Genomic DNA, 22,634 nt, shown 5'->3' on the forward strand with positions numbered 1-22,634 from the left:
CGTAAAAACACAAATGCAAAACAAAAAACACAAACGCAAAACAAAAAACGCAAAACAAAAAACACAAACGCAAGAATCGTAAAAACACAAATGCAAAACAAGAAACACAAACGCAAAACAAAAAACGCAAAATTGAAAAAACAAATGCAAATCACAAAACACAACAAAAAACACAAACACAAAACAAAAAACACAAAACAAAAACACAAACACAAAACAAAAAACACAAACACAAACACAACATTTTGTTTTGTGTTTGTTTGTTTTTTGTTTTGTGAAACAAAAAACGCAAAACACAAACACAACATAAAAAACACAAACGCAAATCACAAAACACAAATGCAAAACCACAAACGCAAAATTTAAAAAACGCAAATCACAAAACACAAACACAAAACAAAAAACAAAAAACACAAACACAACCACAAAACAAAAAACACAAACACAAAACAAAAAACACAAACACAAACACAACATTTTGTTTTGTGTTTGTTTGTTTTTTGTTTTGTGAAACAAAAAACGCAAAACACAAACACAACATAAAAAACACAAACGCAAATCACAAAACACAAATGCAAAACCACAAACGCAAAATTTAAAAAACGCAAATCACAAAACACAAACACAAAACAAAAAACAAAAAACACAAACACAACCACAAAACAAAAAACACAAACGCAAAATAAAAAACACAAACGCAAATCACAAAACAACACAAAGTGTTTGTGTTTTTGCGTTTTGTGTTTGTGTTTTTGCGTTTTGTGATTTGAGATTATTATATCTATTATATAGAGACCAATTATTGCCCAATAAATGTTTATTTAAGACTAGAAGATTATTTTATCGCCTGAAGAACAAAACATCATATCATTTTTATTGCACTGGAGATTAAACCCATATTGGTCGACCTCTAACAGAAACTACATGTGTGATTCAGTGTGTTATCAGTGTGTTATCTGCTGTAAAGACGACTCACACTTCACTGTCCACAGAGGCTCGTTCACTTTATGATGCTCTTCATATTATTATCCTCTCATGTTTCCCCCTGAACTCTCATTATCTAACAGCTCTGTCACTTTGCTCACATTTAACCACAGTTTTATCAGTCATCCAATGCAGTGTTTGTGACATGGGGGTGAAAACAGCCTCATAAATACACTTTTATTGTTTATTTCCATGTGAACGGGTGAGATGTTCACCTGATCTGTGTAGTTCTATATAGAAAAGTATGGAATTAGGTTTGTGTCAGTTTATTTTTGCAGTCCGTCTGGAACTCATTCCTCAAGTTTTCCCCCAGTCGTCGACATCCGACAAAATAATGCCCCGCCCATTGAGCTGTTGCTACAAAACTCAGTAGCCAATCGGCAGGCGGCTTCCTATGAGGCCCCGCCCATTGAACTGTTGCTCCAAAACTCAGTAGCCAATCGGCAGGCAGCTTCCTATGAGGCCCCGCCCATGGTCAGAATCACAAAAACAAAAAGTATATTTCCAAACAAATAAAATGATCATTTTGAATGATTAAATCCATGTTTTATTTGCAATTTGTGTATTTTGTGGTTCATTTTTGTTTGCGTCTTAAAAAGTGTGTTAATAAAATATTGACACAAATCTAATTGCATAGAAAGGGAGAATTAAAGGTGCATTATGTAATAAATCTAAAGCAACTGGCCATGAAATCCTCCTAATATGTCACAGAGACTCAGGAATAATGTTCATATAACAAACTGAACTCACCAACAACAACAGTACAGACAAAATATTTGCATTAAAAAATATATTTTGCAGACTGCAAATAATTTTTTGGTGTCATGTGGCGCCACCTATTGCCGTTTACCAATCATTGCAGTCAGTAGAGTCTCAGCTGCCGAGCAACCGCGGGTTGCCAGTTACGTCAGAAAACGAAACCTAAAAAGACCTCGGTGTTTTGAATTTGAATGAAGAAACCGTTTTTGGCCACATTCTTACATATGGCGCCTTTAAAACCCCAGATGAAGTGAATTCAGCTTTATATAAACTCAAATCAACAGCAGATCTGAGTTCCCGCGCGTTACAATCGCTAAAACAAAAACCTCAGGGGTCGTGAGGTCGAACTGTCGGACGCGACCAAATCATTTAAGACGAGAAGAAACCAAAGATGACGACGACGGCGTGGGTAAATGATTAGTTTGAGATCATTGTGGTCGCTAATAGGTCCAAACCACTTCATTTACTTAATGACTTAGCGTTAGCTCATGTTAAAACGTGGCTGTTTGCATGGTTTGTGTGTGTGTGTGTGTGTGTTGCCCTATAGTCAAAAATGTGCGAATACACTGGGAGCGTTGTGGTTGTGTGTGTGTGTGTGTGTGTGTGTGCTATTTTCACTGGGACACATGATAAATCTCTAAATCTCTGGTTGCCCTGCAGCTGTTCATGTCTCTGTTCTCCACACACACACGATGGAAGGAAAGCTGAGGCCAAACAAACTCCAACAGAAAAAGCAGAACATTTACCCGTTTATTGATTTTTTGTGCGTCGTTAATTTGTTGTTGCAGCACATTTGTTCAGCCCGATGAGGCTAATGTGTGTTTTCTTTATCAGTAAAAGTCAATTATCGCCATTATCTCACTCTTTCGTTTCACTTCCTCTGACAAAGACGAGGGCGGGAGAGCTCTGGAATAACTATTCTGTCACAGATTTCTCTGGGAAAAGTTGGGGAAAAATACTTGTTTTTCACGTCTGTATTCTTTGTGAACGGGAACGACTTCTTTAAGTCGATGAATCGTCAACTATTTTGATCATTGATTCACGCTGATGTGTTTAAAAAGCAGTTAAAGATTTTCCTTTATGAACGGGCTCTTAGTTAAACAACATTTTTTATACCTTGATGGTATTTTATGTATCTATTAAAGGTGCTATATAGACCGTTTTGAGTGATTTTCAATAATTATAACCAATCTTTCTGATTTTTCAGCTTCTTAAATGTGATTATTTTCCACTTTCTTCACTCCATGACAAAGAAATTTTACATTTTATGGCATTTTACAGACCAAACATTTCACTTCCTCTACACTCTTAGAAATAAGGGTTCCAAAAGGGTTCTTCTACAAGGGCCGAGGTTCTACCTGGAACCATTTGCTTCTGAAAAACCCTTTCCCGAAAAAAGGGTTCTTGGTGGAACCTTTATAAAAAAAAAAGATTCTACCTGGAGCCAAAAAGGGTTCTGCTATGAGGACAAGCCGAAGAACCAAAAGGGTCCTTCTACAAGTACAAGGGCTGAGGTTCTACCTGGAACCATTTGCTTCTGAAAAACCTTTTCTTTCCCTAAGAAAGGGTTTTTCAAGGGTTCTTGGTAACACTAATGGTTCCAGTAAGAACCATTTTGACCCAGAGAACCCTTTAAAACCCCTTTCCTGAATCAAGGGTTTTAAAAGGGATCTTGGTGGAACCCTCCAAAAGGGTTCCAGGTGGAACCTTTATAAAAAAAAAAGGTTCTACCTGGAGCCAAAAAGGGTTCTCCTATGAGGACAAGCTGAAGAACCTTATATGTTTCTACTTAGCACTTTTATTTCTAAGAGTGTATTTAGTCATACACTCTTAGAAATAAGGGTTCCAAAAGGGTTCTTCTACAAGGGCTGAGGTTCTACCTTGAACCATTTGCTTGTGAAAAACCCTTTACCTGAAGAAAGTGTTTTTCAAGGGTTCTTGGTAACACTAATGGTTCCAGTAAGAACCATTTTGACCCAGAGAACCCTTTAAAGCCCCTTTCCTGAATAAAGGGTTTTAAAAGGGCTCTTGGTGGAACCCTCCAAAAGGGTTCTCCTATGAGAACCTTATATGGATCTACTTTTCACTTTTATTTCTAAGAGTGTTTAGCAAAGACGAGGGTGGGAGCTCTGTAATAAGTATTTTGTCGTTTTTTGTCACCGGTTTTTCTTGGAAAATTTTGGGGAAAAATACAGTTTTTCATGTCTGGGATCAACTTCTTTGAGTAATTTCCCTCCAAAAGCCCAACATTTTCTTTAGTGAGCGAGAATAAACGAATGACGCTCGTTATTTTTCAGCGTCCAGTTGGAGGGAAAAACAACCACATTTTAAATATTCAGCGTTCAGACAAAGGAGGGCGTCAAAGTTCACAAACACCTGTTCACCCGCTGAGCCGCAGCACAGTGTCCAGCTGCTCATATACACTCCATGTGTGTGTGTGTGTGTGTATGTGTTTTGATCATCATCATCATCATCATCATCATCATCATCATCCATATGTCTTTCCTTTGTTTTCTCCGCTGAGTTTACGTGTCATTCGAGTCGTTTCTGCGCCGTTTGCTATTTCATTATTCATCACAGAGGTGAGTGTGTGTAGCAGATCTGGGCTGAGTCACTGTGACGGTGTGTGTGTGTGTGTGTGTGTGTGTGTGTGTGTGTGTGTGTGTGTGTGTGTGTGTGTGTGTGTGTGTGTGTGTGTGTGTGTGCGGACCCGCTGCATGACTCACTCACAGTGCTTTTAGACAGATGAGGACAGCGGTCTCACAGAGGGCAGTGGAGGTTTTATACAAGAAAAATAGCCACTTAGATTAGATTACGTAATGAAAAACATTCCTCTCTCTCTCTCTCCCTCCCCCACCCCGTCTCTCTCTCTCTCTCTCACACACACACACACACACACACACACACACTCACACACACATTCTAACTCAATCATCTCCATACGTAGCTATCTTCACACCCTCATCTCATACATGTACATCAGCCTTATTTGCCCGATGGTGTGTAAACGTACACAGGAATAGCAGACATACACACACACACACACACACACACACACACACACACACACACACACACCCACACACACACACGCACACACACACACACACACAGCTGAAAGCATATTGTGCCTCATCATTTCTCCCCGTACCTTTTTCCCCCTCCGTTGCAATCCAATACTCATCTGTGTGTGTGTGTGTGTGTGTGTGTGTGTGTGTGTGTGTGTGTGTGTGTGTGTGTGTGTGTGTGTGTGTGTTTGTGTGTGTGTGTGTGTGTGTGTGTGTGTGTGTGTGTGTGTGGTTGTTAAGTGTTGTTCCTGGGTCCAGCTGTGGTCTTTTTACTCATCACTTACTATAACTGTCTGAAGAGACTGGACTAAAAGCTGCAGGGTCAGGGGAAAAACACACAACAACAACAACAACAACAACACAACACACACACACAAAAGCACAAAAGTGTTTACTTTGATGTCATTTACTTTGACTGAACCCACTGTCTCTGTTGTGAGCGTTTGCTCTTCTGCCTCCTGGTGTCTTGTGTCTTGTGTCTCACGTCTCTTTGATTTTCTGTTATAATCTGTTCAAAAAGGTGCAAACACACACATAGAGGTTTTGTTTTCAGGGATCAAAAGTAACTTTCTGCATTCTCAACTGTGGTCGCTAAGCAACTGCTCTGAGTGTAAAATACAGCGTCCCAAAAGCCCATGTGTGTGTTTTCATTCCATGAAAAGTGAGTTATTATTATTCAGATGAAACAAATGAAATACAACACGATTCCCTCCACTTTTCTCATCTTTATGGTACGTTACGAGGGTTCCAACCAAGAACCCTTTTAAAACCCTTTATTCAGGAAAGGGGTTTTAAAGGGTTCTCTGGATCAAAATGGTTATTACTGGAACCATTAGTGTTACCAAGAACCCATTTTTCCAAATGGTTCCAGGTAGAACCTCAGCCCTAGTAGAAGAACCCTTTTGGAACCCTTATTTCTAAGAGTGTATGACTAAATACACTCTTAGAAATAAAAGTGCTAAGTAGAGCCATATAAGGTTCTTCAGCTTGTCCTCATAGGAGAACCCTTTTTGGCTCCAGGTAGAACCTTTTTTATAAAGGTTCCACCTGGAACCCTTTATTCAGGAAAGGGGTTTTAAAGGGTTCTCTGGACCAAAATGGTTCTTACTGGAACCATTAGTGTTACCAAGAACCCTTGAAAAATCCTTTCTTCTGGAAAAGGGTTTTTCAGAAGCAAATGGTTCCAGGTAGAACCTCAGCCCTTGTAGAAGAACCCTTTTGGAACCCTTATTTCTTAGAGTGTATGACTAAATACACTCTTAGAAATAAAAGTGCTAAGTAGAGCCATATAAGGTTCTTCAGCTTGTCCTCATAGGAGAACCCTTTTTGGCTCCAGGTAGAACCTTTTTTATAAAGGTTCCACCTGGAACCCTTTATTCAGGAAAGGGGTTTTAAAGGGTTCTCTGGACCAAAATGGTTCTTACTGGAACCATTAGTGTTACCAAGAACCCTTGAAAAATCATTTCTTCTGGAAAAGGGTTTTTCAGAAGCAAATGGTTCCAGGTAGAACCTCAGCCCTTGTAGAAGAACCCTTTTAGAACCCTTATTTCTTAGAGTGTATGACTAAATACACTCTTAGAAATAAAAGTGCTAAGTAGAACCATATAAGGTTCTTCAGCTTGTCCTCATAGGAGAACCCTTTTGGCTCCAGGTAGAACCTTTATGTAAAGGTTCCACCTGGAACCCTGTTTGGAGGGTTCCACCAAGTATCCTTTTAAAACCCTTTCTTCAGGAAAGGGGTTTTAAAGGGTTCTCTGGATCAAAATGGTTCTTACTGGAACCATTAGTGTTACCAAGAACCCTTGAAAAACCCGTTCTTCGTGAAAAGGGTTTTTCAGAAGCAAATGGTTCCAGGTAGAACCTCAGCCCTTGTAGAAGAACCCTTTTGGAACCCTTATTTCTAAGAGTGTACCATTTTGTGTGTTGTTTTCCATTAAAAGTCAGACTTTTATTCATCAAAAGAGTTGCAAAATGAATAGAAAATATAGTCTGGACATTGATAAGATTCAAAATAATGCAAATAATAAATTTTCCCTTTCGCCAAAGAACCAGCAAAACTGTTTTCAGCTTATTAGCAAACAATTAGCATTAGCGATTAGCATTAGCAAACACAATGTACCATTAGAACACTGGAAATGGGCCTCTCTACACCTATGTACATATTCCATTAAAAACTAGACGTTTGCAGCTAGAATAGTCGTTTACCACATTAACAACGTATAGAGTATCAATATATACACTAGCGTTCAAAAGTTTGGGCTCACCTATACAATTTTGTTGTGTTTTCCATTAAAAGTCACACTTTTATTCATCAAAAGAGTTGCAAAATTAATAGAAAATATATTGACAAGATTAGAAATAATGATTTGTATTCCAAATAATTATTTTGCCCTTGTGTTTTCAGCTTATTAGCAAACAATTACCGTTAGCGATTAGCATCAGCAAACACAATGTACCATTAGAACACTAGAAATGGGCCTCTATACACCTATGTACATATTTTATTACCATATTAACAATGTATAGAGTGCATTTCTGATTCATTTAATGTTATATTCACTGAAAAAAGGTGCTTTTCCTTCAAAAATAAGGACATTTGTAAGTGAGCCCAAACTTTTGAACGGTAGCACATGTGACAAGTTTATAAATCTAAATGTAATCTCTCTGGAGCTGTGTGCAAACATCTGAATGATTCAATAATCCCTGAAGTTTTTATGTGGAGAACTTTGTGTTCCAAACAAGTTGAATTTCCAGTGCAAAAATGTCATTAAGGGAAAACAATATTTCAGTTTGTCCAACAACCTTTGCCCCAGTTCCCCCATAAATAAAGTGTATATGTGAGGCTTCAGCGACACGTCAATAACAGACGGACCTTTGTCTTTGCAAAACAATGGAGCGCCGCGTTAATCCGGCATCGCACGGTTGAGATGAGCATATGTTTGATCCAAAGAGGAGATGATGTGAGATTGAAAACGTGCCAACGCACTGACGCCGTGTGAGGTAAGCTAATATCAGTGTGGCGTATAATTACTGATCGCCCCAATGATCGCCCCTCTCTTTCTGGATGAAACCAGATTAGCATCGACGAGGCTGTAAACTGTGCCCTAATCCAGCGTGAGGAGAGACGCTGGGATGGAGGGAGGGGCCAAGAAGAGACAAGGGAATATAAATAAATAAATAAATGAGAAATAAGTCCAGCTGGATCTGTTCTTTTAAGACAGACGCATCAAGTCTGGTGAACTTCTAGTCTGCTTCGGGAGGGAGAGTCGAGTGAAAAACATCGGGTAAAAATAAATTTGCAATTAAAATGATCTAATCTTGATAATCCATCGTGATATTGCAGATTAAAAGTAGTAGAAAGAGTTTATTTTGATATGAAGTTCACACAAAAACATGCAAAATGAGTCTGAAAATCACAAAAACAGGCAGAAATCAAGTAGAATCATGAAGACAATGTAATGAAAACACTATAATTCAATATTTAATTTAATACATTTAATAATGTGACGAATATGACCTTATTTGTTATTGTAGTATTATTATTTTAAAAATATTGGAAAGTATAGCACCACAGAACATGGACAGCAGGGCCAAGTGGGTTTTTAATGTTTTATTATATCATACTATTTATACTATTTTTATTGAATTCCGTCACATTTTTACACTTTTATTTGTCACATACACAACAACAAAGATAGATTATTTTTAAAGATGAATAAATTATGGAGGACTAAACCTGACATAAGTATAAATAAATAATTAAATAAATAAATAAATAAATGCATGAATAATGTTATGAAGTTCACAAAAAAACATGCAAAAATGAATCTGTAAATCACAAAAACAGGCAGAAATCATATAGAATCACGTAGACGATGTAATGAAAACACTATAATTAAACGTTTACTTTAATACATTTAATAATGCGACGAACACGACCTCATTTGTTATTGTAGTGTTATTATTTTGGAACATGGACTGCAGGGCCAGTGGGTTTTTAACGTTTTATTATATCGTACTATTTGCATTTTTTATTTAATTCCGTCACATTTTTTCACTTTTATTTGTCGCATACACAACAACAAAGATAGATTCTATTTTAAAGAAAAGCCCGTACATTATGGAGGCCTAAACCTGACATCAGTATATATAAATAAATAATTGCATGAATAAAAGAATAAATAAATGCATGAAATGAACTAAAAGAACTGGAGGATAAAAGGGAAGGTGATTAGATGGAAAAGAGAGATGGGGGAAGATGGAGTGTTTGGAATAAATGTAATTTCACTGATCAGTTTAACTGAGACACCATTAGCATCCCTCTCTCTCTCTCTCTCTCTCTCTCTCTCTCTCTCTCTGTGTGAACCACTGTGTGCATGTGTGTTTATTTGTGTGCGTGAACCACACTCACACATATAATGTGATATTTGTGATGTGAACCCAGTGCTCACAGCGGTCAAAAAGTATAATATTACTCACCTCTCCCTTCTCTTTTCACTCTCTCTCTCTCGTCAGGTGTGTAACTATATTTTACCGATTGAAGTTACTGGATTATACGTGTGTCCGTGCTTCACTCCGCAGTGATAGAAGAAAGTGATAATTGGTCACAGAGAGAGAGTGAGAGAGAGTGAGAGAATCCACAGATTTACTGACAAACGCAGTTAAGTGGCCCCCACTTAACTGGTCAAAGGCCATAAGTGCATTAACAATCCTCTTTGCATTAACTGACAACTTCACGTGCAAAAACTGGAACCACACACTCACATTATACTGATGGTGACTGTGTCACATTTACTCAAGTAACTTTATACGTTCACTCCCTCGGCCGCAAACGTTGTTATATCGCTGCTGAACTGCACCAGACTTAACTCTACACACAAACATCACATTACAGACAAGTGGAGCGCGCCTCGTCTGGCCGTGTTGTCGCTTAATCCACAGTCTGTGTTTCCTGTTCTGTGCAAAAACAAATGTTGCAGTGTTCCTGCACTTATATATGATTATTTTACATCATTAATTAATGAAGTATTGGGATTTTGATTTAAAAACAAATCCATGCATAGTTCAGCTCTACAAAGCAGCTTCTCTCTGTGCTAAAGACCCTCTAATATCTCCCTTTTCCTCGATGCCTGCATCAATCCCAAATGTCTGCCAGCGACATAATAGAGGGATTTATCTCCGTATTTGTATTTTCCTGCCCTTTCCGTTTTGAGCTTTATGCATGCATCAAAATATATTGACAACCAAGATACTCCACTTTTGCACAGGAACAGAGTGGATGAGACAGTATATTAATTATATATATATATAAATGACATGTATATAGATGCCATGTCTATGCTGTTGTGTGGGTCACATGTACTCCAGTTGTTGCTATTCCACTTTACAACAGTAGTTTTTTGTTATTAAGGCTTTCTGAAGCTATTGATTTCAAGCAATAAACTTTATTGTATGGAAAAAAAAAGTCATAAAACATGCACTTGGAAATTAATGGATCATAAACAAGCATTTGAAAAAGCATATACATTCCTGAAAGACAAAAAATATTAATATATAAAACTTTTTTTTAATAATAAATAATAATAAAGTATATTATATTATTAATTATTACACAAACACTAAATATTTTCATCTTTGGTAAAAAAATAACTTCTAACTAACTAAAATAACTTCATGTATACTATTAAAACAATTTATGAAACTATATATTCCATCATATTCATGTATTGGTGGTGGTTGTTGTTGTTTATTAATTTCAGGCCATTTAAGCAAATCACAAATATGTTTTGGTTCTTTTTCACCAAAAGCCGAAAAATATTTGGCTAATTTATAATCTAAATAATATATGCATATAGTATAATATAGTATAATATATGGCATATGATGCCACATAATATGGAAGACGAGACCTGACATATCAATAAATAAATAAGTACATAAATACATAAATGAATAAATACAGAAATGTAGAAATACATGTAAAGCATTTATTTATTTATTTATGCATTTATTTAGGTATTTATTTATTTACTCGTGTATTTATTTATTTACTCATGTATTTATTTATGTATTTGTCTATTCCTGTATTTATTTATTTATGCATTTATTCCTGTATTTATTTCTTTATTGTTATGTCAGGTCTGGTCCTCCCTAACATAAAACGTCAGTATGAACATTATATTCTCCTCAGATTTGCTCTTAGAGTAGTGATGCGCGTTCTCCTCCAGGGGGCGCTGTGGCCGTCGCACCTCACCTTGACGACCTTAGCGGGACGCTGACAATCTCTTCCGGGTGCACGCTGACACGGAGCGACTGGAGCAGCAATACATCCATGGTCTGGCGCTAAATCCTTAAAGTTACCATATTTCTGCGTGTATTTACGTTTTCGTCGTTGCAGACGGGCGGAAGTTGTGCGTTTACGTTTAAACGCAGGAACTTTGCTTTCACCGTGTTCTCGTCGAAGCCGCAGCCGGTGAACGGCTCGTTGCCTGTATTAGCCGAACATGTCTGCGGAGGAAGCGGACAAAACAGCCACCACTGACGCCAGCGCTGGAGACGAGGAGGAGGAATGGTTGTATGGAGGTAAAGAGAAACGTCTTTAAATAAAAATAAAAACATTATACTAATTTTCAGAGAGTTAAATCACTGTTTCAGTTGCGTTAGCGGCGCCTTGCTAACCAACACTAGAGAGTTAGCTTGGGAGCTAGCATAACAGCTAGCAGCCCCTTGTGCAGCTTTTAGTTTGTTTTATAATATCTGTTTTTGTAAATGTGGGCGAAATAAAGGTAAAGCGGTTGCTTTGTTTTTGTTTCAGATGAGTCTGAGAGCAAAGACGAGGATGAAGAAGCTAAACTGAACGCTGCAGTCAGGTAAATCACATCCGTTCATGCTAAAGTTGACTATGTGTGTCATCATCATCTCCTCAATATCTTATACTTTGTTATCCACAGTGCACCTGCAGCCGATTCCGCAGAGGATGCTGCTGCTCCTGCTCCACATGCAACAGGGAATGGAGTTGCCTCCGAGGTCGGTATCTTACATGCATACTGTTATGTTAAAGGTGCATTATGTAATAAATCTAAAGCAACTGGCCTTAAAATCCTCCTAATATGTCACAGAGACTCAGGAATAATGTTCATATAACAAACCGAACTCACCAACAACAACAGTACGGCCAAAATATTTGCATTAAAAAAATTATTTTGCAGACTGCAAATCATGTTTATGTTTTGAAATCATGTTTTGGCGTCATGTGGCGCCACCTACCGCCGTCTACCAATCATTGCAGTCAGTTAGTAGAGTCTCAGCTGCCGAGCAACCACGGGTCGCCAGTTACGTCAGAAAACGAAACCTAAAAGACCTCTGTATTTTGAATTTGAATGTAGTAACCGTTTTTGGCCACATTCTTACATATGGCACCTTTAAGTAAATAAACACATATTTACCTGCTAGTTTTGTGTGATCTCAGGCCACAGGGGAAGCGGCATGTGAAGACGTGGACAGCGACAGTGACAGCGACGATGACGACGACGACGTCCGAGTCACGATCGGCGACATCAAAACTGGAGCGCCTCAGTACACGTAGGTGTAATTCATAGCAGATTCAGTTGCGTTATTTGCAATGCAATACTGGACCTTGGTTTATACTGAATATATACATACCTTGTAACCTTATTAAAGTGTTTTGAATGTGCCGTGATTATGATTGATTGCAAAATCGTTTTCCTCCAGAACTTACGGAGCTCCTCCTGTAAATCTCAACATAAAGACAATTGGCTCCAGACCTTACGGACAAGGTAACATATTGAAATGAAGACTTATTCTCCTGATGATTTTAACTCTTTATTACTCTGACAGTAAATATGCGATTTCCATGCCTAGCAATGCTTTTCTTTGTATTCGTAGCCTCAAAAATGAAGGGAGTGGATCTTGAAGCTCCCGGAAACATTAATGGGGTTCCAGTGGCTGAGGTGGACATGGAGACCTTTGAGGAGAAACCCTGGAGGAAGCCAGGTCTGTAATGTAATGTAATGTAAATTGGTGTCATTTTTGTATGATGATTGGTGACATTGAGAACAACAATGCTGTGTCTTTCGTCGTGTTTTTTTTGTGTGTAGGAGCCGATCTGTCGGACTATTTTAACTACGGCTTCAACGAAGACACGTGGAAAGCCTACTGTGAGAAACAGAAGAGGCTACGTATGGGTCTGGAGGTTTCCACAGTCAGTTCTGTGACAAGCAAGATCACCGTGAGGGACTCCTCCTCTCATGTTCGTTCTTTTCGTACCTCAACTCTCACCACATTTTTTTTTACCAGCGCTCTCATCAGAGATTTGGAGATCAGTTAATGTTAATTTTGCCCCTTTCTCAGATTCAGCAAGGCCGAATGAGCAACGAGAAAGACATTTCCATTCTGCCCGTTCATACCTCGAAGCCGGATTTCACATCTCCCGTGAACATGTACAAGTCTGCCATCTGTCAGGTCACCAGGTATTTGTTTATAGTTTGCTTTTATCTGCAATTTTATACGGAAAAAGACACACAGAGATGTACAGTATAGAATGTGAAGACAGTGGACGGTTGGATGAAGATAAGCACGACATGTAGTTGCTTCAGAAGGGATTTTATTAGTCTCATGTTAAATTCAACACACACGGACTCATAAAAACACACCAGGTCACTTCGAGGTTTGCCAGCGTCCCTTGGGCTATGTGTTTCTGTCACTGTCATTTACCCCTGTCCTTTGTTTCAAAACAGTAGGATCTCCCCCCCTCAGTGGATTGGCCCACCTGTTCAGGACATGTCCTATTATATGTAAGTGGGCAGGGCCTTAAATGAGCCTGATGGGGGAAATGGGTAGATGTTAAAATGAGAGGTGAATTATGTGCTCTGATTTTTCACCTATGTTTCTACCTTTGTTAGTGATTGATGTTTGTGCTTAGAGCTGCAACTAACGATTATTTTCGTTTCGTTTTTTCTCGATCAATCGATTAATCGTTTGGTTCATAAAATGTTAAAAACCGTTGATCAGTGTTTGTCAAAGCTGGAAATGATGATGTTCTTGATTGTCTTGTTTTGTCCACAAACCAAAATGATTCAGTTTTAATGATTTCTTTGTTATGTGGAGCAAAGAAACCAAGAAAATATTTGCATTTTAGAAGCTAAAACAATCAGAAATCTGAGTAAAGCTTCAAACCGATTATTGATTATCAAAATAGTTCAATTTAGTAATCTAATGTACATTTCATTGCTCATATTCAATTGGTGTGTGTGTGTTATTTTAATTACCAGGAAGAGCGGTACGATCGATGTGATCGGCGGACAGACGGCCACGATCAGCAGGGTGGAAGGGCGACGCAGACACAACCTGGAGGGCAACAATATCCAGGTATAAATAAAGAAGCAACAGTGTGATATATATATATACATATACATGTGATATATACGGTACCAACTTATACGTCACTTTTGTTGTGCAGGTGATTTCCGAACACTCTACGTCGGACGCTGAGCCGACTGCAGCTAAGATTCCCAACTTCTTCCCTCCTGGACCACTTCCTCCAAACATACCTCCGCCTCCGTTTCTGCCTCCACCACCAAATGTCAGCACGGCGCCTCCACTCATCCCCCCGCCCAGTGAGTTGTCGTCTATCTCAGCTGCTCCGCTGTTGTATTTGTATACACACAATCCACTTTCATTGAAACAAACTATTCCTCTTCTTTCACTTTTGTAGGGCTGCCCATGACTGTACCTCCTCCTGGGTTTCCTCCTCCGACAAGTGGGCCCCCTCCTTCCATTATCCCCACATTGGACAGGTAACCATAAGATTAAAAAGAGTTATGTTTTAAAAGATATGCTACCGTTAAAACGTTTGGGTTCACCTATACATTTATTTTGTGGTGTTTTCCATTAAAAGTCGCACTTTTATTCATCAAAAGAGTTGCAAAATGAAGAGAAAATATAGTCAAGACATTGACAAGATTAGAAATAAGGATTTTATTCTAAATAAAGAACCAGCACAACTGTTTTCAGCTGTGCTAACATCATTGCACAAGGGTTTTCTCATCATCCAATAGCCTTCTAACGCCATTAGCAAACACAACGTACCATTAGAACACTGAAAATCAGCCTCTATACACCTATGTACATTAAAAACCAGACACATTAACAACGTATAGAGTGTATTTCTGATTCATTTAATGTTATATTCATTGAAAAAAGGTGCTTTTCCTTCAAAAAATAAGGACATTTATAAGTGAGCCCAAACTTTTGAACGGTAGTGTATGTGTAAACACGCATTCATTCACTTACCAGTGTCATCTTCTCCCTGTGTCCACAGTGGTCACCCTGGAGGTTATGACGGACGCTCTGTTCCTCCGTATCCCTTCCCTCAAGGTGAAAAGCTTTAATTTAACATTTATTCTGTACTTTTTGTTTTTCAAATACCTGTATTTAGTGTATAAATACACGTATCATATCATAATGACAGCCAAGTCTCTTCTTTGCTCCTCCTCAGGTGCGTATCCTCCACCCATGGCTGGAGGTGTGCCTCCTCCATGGCCCCCAATAATGGACAACGCCAAACCCTGGGATTATTATTCCCGTCGAGATGACAAGAGGGACAAGGAGAGGGAACGGCCCAGGGAGAGGACTCACGAGCGGGAGAGGGAACGAGAGCACAGTCCTTCAGCTATGGGCTACACTAGGTGAGACACAGTGATATTTCTGTGGTACGTAAGCATAGAATGGGTTGGTTTCTATCTAACTTTTTCTTCTGTTTTTTTTCCCACAGCGACGACGAGCGGTATCGTTTCCGCGAGTACCAGGAGCGCGAGCGCCACCGCGAGCGGTTGAGTCGAGAGAAAGAGGAACGACACAGAGAGAGGCGGCACCGAGAAAAAGAGGAAGGACGCCACAAGTCCTCTCGCAGGTAAACGAGACGTTTGCGGTTCATCGGCACACGATAAACTTGACTTATCTGCATAAAAAAGCCCACAACGACTCGGGGTGGGATAGAAAAAATATATATATTTATTTGTAAGAGCTGATCTTGAGTCTTGGAAACCTTTTAGATTGATCTTTAGATCTGAACATATGCAGCCATACACACACTGCTTTTCACAGGGTATCCGCGGGGTCTTAAATACAATAATTTGAATTTAAGGCCTTAAAAAGTCTTAAAATCTCATAAAAGGTCTTAAATACAATTTCAAAAGGTCTTAAAAATCTATCAAAGTTACTTTTATTCAAAACGTGCATAAACTTCAGTCTCGCTTTGAAATGTTTCTATTTTTTAACACGGAACTAAAGTAGGCCACCTGTGCTGCCCGGTGAGAATTTCTCGAGCACCACTAGCTAGTGTGCTGTGCGCGCGCCGCGGTGCGTTACAGGTTAGCTTAGCGGCAAAGAAAACTTAACGAAAGCCCACAGCTAAGCCGAATTGCAAGTTCAACTATTGGCCTCAGTTTTCCTTCGAGTCTTTTGTACTTTTTTTTGCCGGTATGGATTTGAAACGGGTCTTAAATTGTATTCATTATGGTCTTTAAAAAAAGTCTTAAAAAGCCTTAAATTTGACTTGTTGAAACCTGCAGAGACCCTGTTTTCAGATGCTTTAGTGTCATGAATTGAAAAAATAAGTGTGTGTCTGTCGGCGATAGAGAGAAAAGTCACACAACATCATGACCGAAGTGAGAAAACCTCATAAAACAATCAAAGCCGAGCAGAATAAAATGATGCGGTTGAGAATGGTGACGAGTGGAGACGTGGTTTGAGCTAACGGCTCTCTGACAGGGCAGCAAGTTATTAATAATAGAGCTGCAACTAACGACTATTACGACTGATTATTCTCTCAATTAATGGTTTGGTCCAGGAAATGTCAGAAAATGTTAAATACGTTGATCAGTGTTTGTCAAACCTGGAAATGACGGTGTTCTCCGATGTCTTGTTTTTGTCCCTAAACCAAAATGATTCAGTTTTAATGATTTCTTTGTTATGTGGAGCAAAGAAACAAAGAAAATGTTCACATTTAAGAAGCTAAAACAATCAGAAATCTTGTTTTAATCATGAAAAAAACTTCAAAACGATTAATCGATTATCAAAATAGTTGACGAGTAATTTAGTTTGATCTTAAAAGTTGCTACAGCTACTTTCTGCACGGTGAACAGCTGTGCATGAAAAGCCATTATTGCACCCTTATTATTGTTATTTCACCTCATGGATCCACTCGTCTCTCTCTCCGCTCACCCCTCGTATCTCCCCCCCCTGTCCCCTCTTTTCCCCCCTTTCCTGTCCCTCTCCTTCCATCAGCAGCAGCAGCAGGAGGAGACACGACAGCGAGGAGGGAGACAGCCACCGGAGGCACAAACACAAGAAGAGCAAGAGGAGCAAGGAGGGGAAAGAGGCCGGCGAGGAGATCAGTGCAGACCAAGAGAACCAGGAGGCCATGGAGTAACGTTTGCTACCTCCCTACGTCTGTCCCCCTCTCTATTTCTTTGTCTTTGTGTCCCTGCGTTCTCCAACCGAGATGAGATAGAAGAAGAAGAAGAAGAAAAGAGCAACGAGCGCCGACCACCAAAACCAGGAAGTTGCAGAGTGTTTTCCTGCCACTACTCTCTCCCATCAGTCTCCATTCATCGTCCTCCTCGCTGTCGTTGGTCCTCACCATCACTTCAGACAGACGTCTGTCTCTGTTTCGTCCGTCTTATCGTCACAGATCCTGGATCACGCCCACGTCTCTCAGCGCTGCTGCAACAGTTGCCTCTTGCTCGCAGGGTTTCACTCTACAGTGGAGAGTGATCTGCAGAATGAATTTTCCTCTTATCTCCCCCCCGCCCTCCCCATTATGTCATTGGTTGATCCTTTTGATTGTTTCCTGTATGAAGACACCTGTAGAGAGCTGTCAGTTTAAGTTCAATTAAAAAAAAAAACACACACACAAAAAACTTTTTTGATAAAATGGTCTCTCTGTCGCTTTTTTTGTTGTTGGGTTAGTGTGATGTCAATGTTTTGAACTGGAGAAAGAAGAGGGGGAAGTCCAGATTAATATTTAATTTGATAATAGTGCAAACAGGAAGACTTCACTAGGCTGGATTTGTATTATAATGTATCATCAAATTCACTCAGTAGCTTTGGAGATTTCATCCATTTTACTACAATTGTTCAGTTTAGCAATAAAGATTAAACACTGCAGATTAATCACAGAACTGTTCTGTTTTTATGCAGAAAGAAAGCAGAGCCATGAAAACCCTCTTTTTTTCTCTTTTGTATTGATTAGCTCGGTTATGCTCTCTGACCTCCACATGCAGTTTGAGTGCTGGCAAAATGAAGACACAGTTGACTAATTATTATTTTCTCGTTTGACCCAGAGAAAGTAAAAAAAAAAAAAAAAATGTTTGCCAAACCTGGTACTGATGGTTTTCTAAAATGTTTTTGTCCACAAGCCAAAAATGATTCAGTTTTAATGATTTCTTTGTTGTGTGAAGCAAAGGAACGAAGGAGATATTCACATTTAAGAAGCTGAAAAATAAAAAAATGTGTTTTTAATTATTGAAAATAAACAACAAAAACACTCAAACCCATTATAAAACTAGTTAATAATCGAATAATGGTTGCAGCCCTGTTAACAAATGCATAAATGTACATTTACACTATGCACTGTAAAAAAAAAAGTTGAGAAAACTCAACATTTCAAGGCAATGTAAAGTTTATCTCACAAAATAATATTAGTTGATATAACTATTTAAAAACTTTTGTTGGGCTGTAAACTCAAAAATTGATTGCATCAAGTTGCCTTGAAATTTAGGGTTTTCTGTTTTACAGTGTATGTATGTATAATCCATTTAACTATTGCACTGTAAAAAAGCAAAAGTCCAAATTTCAAGGCAACTTAGTTTTTGAGTTTACAGCCAAACAAAAGATCTTGAGTTTTTAAAAAGTTCCATCAACTTATATTATTTTGTTACTTGTAACTTGTAAGTTAGAGTTGAGCCAAGTCGAAATTCAAAATTCTATTTTTTTTATTTAATTTTCATTTAGCCAAACTGTTTGAAAACAGAATTTTGAGTTTATCTAACAAAATAATTTCAGTTGATGGAATTTTTTAAAAACTCAAGCTCTTTTGTTGGGCTGTAACCCCAAAAATTGATTACAGTGAGTTACCTTGAAATTTTGAGTTTACTCAACTTTGTCTTTGTTTTACAGTGTGTGTAGACGTCCATAGATTACTGCAGATCGATGGACTCCATGAGTCCAGCTCCCTGTGTGCTGTATGATTGGATCTAAATGCTACAAACGGGTCAAAGTCTGCCCCTCCATCATCTTCCTCCTGCTGTTTGCTTTGCTCGCGTTAGATCACACTGCAGCGAACGTGAGTCGGCAGATCTGTAGCACAAGCGCCGGACGTACGTACGAGGAGGTTCACCTGAAGATCTGGCCATGGAGAGCGTGAAGTGTGCTGTCGTCTTCCTGGGTCTTCTCTCTTTGGGACGAGCTGCTCCTGTGGACAGCTGTGGCAGTCGGGTCAAACCAATAACACTCAGCAATGAGGACGTAAGTGCTTTTTACTTTCTGTTTCCAAACCTCCAAATGCTGCTAAATCCCACACATTCTTCCTAAAATATTGTTATTGATGCCATATTCCGATATTTTTATTAACGGTTACCTAAACTTGTATCTGCGACGGTGATTTACTGTAATGGAGAACTATACATAAACATTTAAGGCCCATTTAAAGAACTGTACTGTAACCAGTTCATGCAAAATACAAACACTTATGTCGTGAATGCACCCAAAACTATGCATTTAACTTTTTACTTCTTACTTCTTTACATTCTCGCTTGAAAGAAAGGGTGTTTGCTTTCACTACCGTTCAAAAGTGTTGAGTCATCTATACAAATTTTTGTTGTTTTCCATTAAAAGTCACTTTTATTGCAAAATGAATAGAAACTAATATAGTCAAGACATTGACAAGATTAGAAATAATGATTTTTATCCAAAACAATACACTTTGCGACCAGCAAAACTGTTTTCAGCTGTGCTAACATCGTCGAACAAGGGTTTTCTAATCATCCGATAGCCTTCTAACGCCATTAGCAAACACAATGTAGCTAGAATAGTCGTTTACCACATTAATATATATTAGACATACGCTACCGTTCAAAAAATTTCGGGTCACCAAAACCGTTTTCAGCTTAGTAGCAAACGATTAGCATTAGCCATTAGCGTTAGCAAACACAATGTACCATTAGAACGCTGGAAATGGGCCTATATACACCTATGTACATATTTCTTTAAAAACCAGACGTTTGCAGCTACAATAGAATAAATATTAGATATACACTAGCGTTCAAAAGTTTGGCCTCACCTTTACAATTTTTGTTGTGTTTTCCATTAAAAGTCTAAACTTTTATTCATCAAAAGAGTTGCAAAATGAATAGAAAATATAGTCAAGACATTGACAAGATTAGAAATAATGGTTTTTATTCCAAATAATCATTTTGTCCTTTCGTCAAAGAACCAGCAAAACCGTTTTCAGCTTATTAGCAAACGATTAGCATTAGCCATTAGCGTTAGCAAACACAATGTACCATTAGAACACTGGAAATGGGCAGCTTGAATAGTCGTTTACCACATTAACAATGTATAGAGTGTATTTATGATTCATTTAATGTTATATTCATTGAAGAAAAGTGCTTTTCCTTCAAAAATAAGGACATTTCTAAGTGAGCCCAAACTTTTACGGCAGTGTGTATACGGTTAGCCTTCATTTTAACAGTTATTGTCTAGTTTTTAAGTCCATTATGAATTAAATGTTAAATATTATCTATAGCATGTCAAATACACGGAATCTTTCTGAGAAAGATGTGGACGAAAACATCAACACCTGCTTTGTTTTGCTCCAGATGCTGGGCAGGTGGCTGTACGTCGGGGGGAGCTCTGACCTCCCGGGAAGCCGCTCCCTGGGTCACCTGATGACCAGTGTTTGGCTGGACATCAGTGCCACGGCCCACAGTGACGTCCTTCATCTCATCCAGACTCAGAGAATGTAATCATGACTTCATTGCATCCACAAAAAAAAAACACAACACGCCATAGGGAGAGTTCAACTTAATTTGTATAGCACCTTTCATACGAGGGCTGCAGCTCAAAGTGCTTCACGGTAAAAGGAAAATAAAATGTCGTGGGTGGAATAAAAAAAGGAGCTCGTCAAAGACTAGAGTGAAAAGACGAGTTTCTAAGTCGTCTTTTCACTTTACAGTGGCTGCTTAATTCTGTTAGTTCAGCGGTCTGCGATCTTATACAGATATACTGCATATAAACACTTATAGAAATAAGGGTTCCAAAAGGGTCCTTCTACAAGGGCTGAGGTTCTATCTGGAACCATTTGCTTCTGAAAAACCTTTCGGGAAGGGTTCTTGGTAACACTAATGGTTCCAGTAAGAACCATTTTGATCCAGAGAACCCTTTAAAACCCCTTTCCTGAATAAAGGGTTTTAAAAGGGTTCTTCTTGGTGGAACCCTCCAAAAGGGTTCCAGGTAGAACTTTTTCATAAAGGTTCCACCTGGATCCAAAAAGGGTTCTCCTCTGAGGACAAGCTGAAGAACCTTATACGGTTCTACTAAGCACTTTTATTTCTAAGAGTGTAGTTAGTCATACACTCTTAGAAATAAGGGTTCCAAAAGGGTTCTTCTACACGGGCTGAGGTTCTACCTAGAACCATTTGCTTCTGAAAAACCCTTTCCTGAATAAAGGGTTTCTCAAGGGTTCTTGGTAACACTAATGGTTCCAGTAAGAACCATTTTGATCCAGAGAACCCTTTGAAACCCCTTTCCTGAATAAAGGGTTTTAAAAGGGTGGAACCAGGACAAGCCGAAGAACCTTGTATGGTTCTATTTAGCACTTTTATTTCTAAGAGTGAGTATATATATGTCTAAAAGCAGGATATTTTATTCCAGAAAAACACAGAAAACTGTTGACATTTCATTACATTTAATACCCAACCTCTTATAAATGTGGATCCGGGGCTTCACATGTGCACTTCTTCTTGTTTACTTATTTACTTTACATTTAAGTGTCGGGAATGTTTCTTCTTCTTCTTCTTCTTCTTCTTCTTCTTCTTCTTCTTCTTCGTGTCACAGATCGGGGAAATGCTCGAGCTTAACGTACAACGTGACCTTTGAAAACAGCACGATGTTGATCGGTAAGTGAGGGACACTGTGAGGGACAGGATACTTTTCAATCTGCTGCATTCACATAGATTAAACACATTATTATCTGTGTGTGTGTGTGTGCGTGTGTGTGTGTGTGTGTGTTACAGAGAAACCCTTCTACCTGAGAGAAGTCTACCTGCCGACCAACTGCTCCGACTGTCTGACCGTCTACGAAGAAATCGTCTCGGGGAAACAAACGTTCACCAGTTTTATGCTGTTCAGTAAGACACAAATTGACCCTCCATGGACACAATAAACCACATAACTATTATTATTATTATAAAATCCCTTTGCAGCTTCTGTACTCTGCTTTTAACATGTTTTTTTTTAACACAAAGGTATGTTGTAATAATTTAGTAAATGGAGTTAAAAAATGTATTGTAAAATAACCCCCAGTTTATTGTTGTTTTCCTTGCAGGCAGAAAGAAAAGCGTTGAACCTGTTTTCGTCGAGACGTTTGAGAAACAAGCAGAATGTCTTGGAATGCCATCGCCGATAATGATAAACACAGACTACGGTGAGATGTTTTTTAAAAAAAACTCTATTTCTAGAGCACATTTAAAACAACCGGGGCTTCACCAAAGTGCAGATTAAAAGCAAATACAGACTCTAACA

At 38.7% G+C, this 22,634-nt stretch overlaps 1 protein-coding gene across 2 annotated transcripts; it reads left to right on the plus strand.

The window, feature by feature from the left end:
* The first annotated feature begins 11,113 nt into the window (after positions 1–11,113).
* fip1l1b (FIP1 like 1b) lies at positions 11,114–17,730 on the plus strand. 2 transcript variants are annotated; one of them, XM_083909169.1, is made up of 16 exons: positions 11,114–11,393; positions 11,626–11,680; positions 11,762–11,837; positions 12,280–12,392; positions 12,543–12,607; positions 12,717–12,824; positions 12,929–13,080; positions 13,182–13,300; positions 13,568–13,624; positions 14,102–14,198; positions 14,290–14,446; positions 14,545–14,626; positions 15,151–15,206; positions 15,328–15,517; positions 15,604–15,741; positions 17,118–17,730. In XM_083909169.1, the coding sequence occupies exons 1-16, from the start codon at positions 11,315–11,317 to the stop codon at positions 17,260–17,262; spliced, it is 1,689 nt and encodes a 562-aa protein (XP_083765295.1). In that variant the 5' UTR covers positions 11,114–11,314; the 3' UTR covers positions 17,263–17,730. The 2 variants fall into 2 exon arrangements, with proteins under 2 accessions (XP_083765295.1, XP_083765296.1); XM_083909170.1 differs by having other exon boundaries at positions 17,121–17,730.
* Positions 17,731–22,634: the final 4,904 nt, after the last annotated feature.

The sequence above is a fragment of the Microchirus variegatus genome, assembly GCF_963457635.1.
Source record: "Microchirus variegatus genome assembly, chromosome: 23".
Classification (NCBI taxonomy): Eukaryota; Metazoa; Chordata; class Actinopteri; order Pleuronectiformes; family Soleidae; genus Microchirus; species Microchirus variegatus.

Bases quoted from the DNA above. Each gene is read 5' to 3' on its own strand.
- fip1l1b (XM_083909169.1), top strand. From the start codon at position 11,315: ATGTCTGCGGAGGAAGCGGACAAAACAGCCACCACTGACGCCAGCGCT. The intron at 12,608-12,716 runs GTAACATATTGA...TTGTATTCGTAG, and splicing joins CTCCAGACCTTACGGACAAG to CCTCAAAAATGAAGGGAGTG. The intron at 13,301-13,567 runs GTATTTGTTTAT...GTTTCAAAACAG, and splicing joins GCCATCTGTCAGGTCACCAG to TAGGATCTCCCCCCCTCAGT.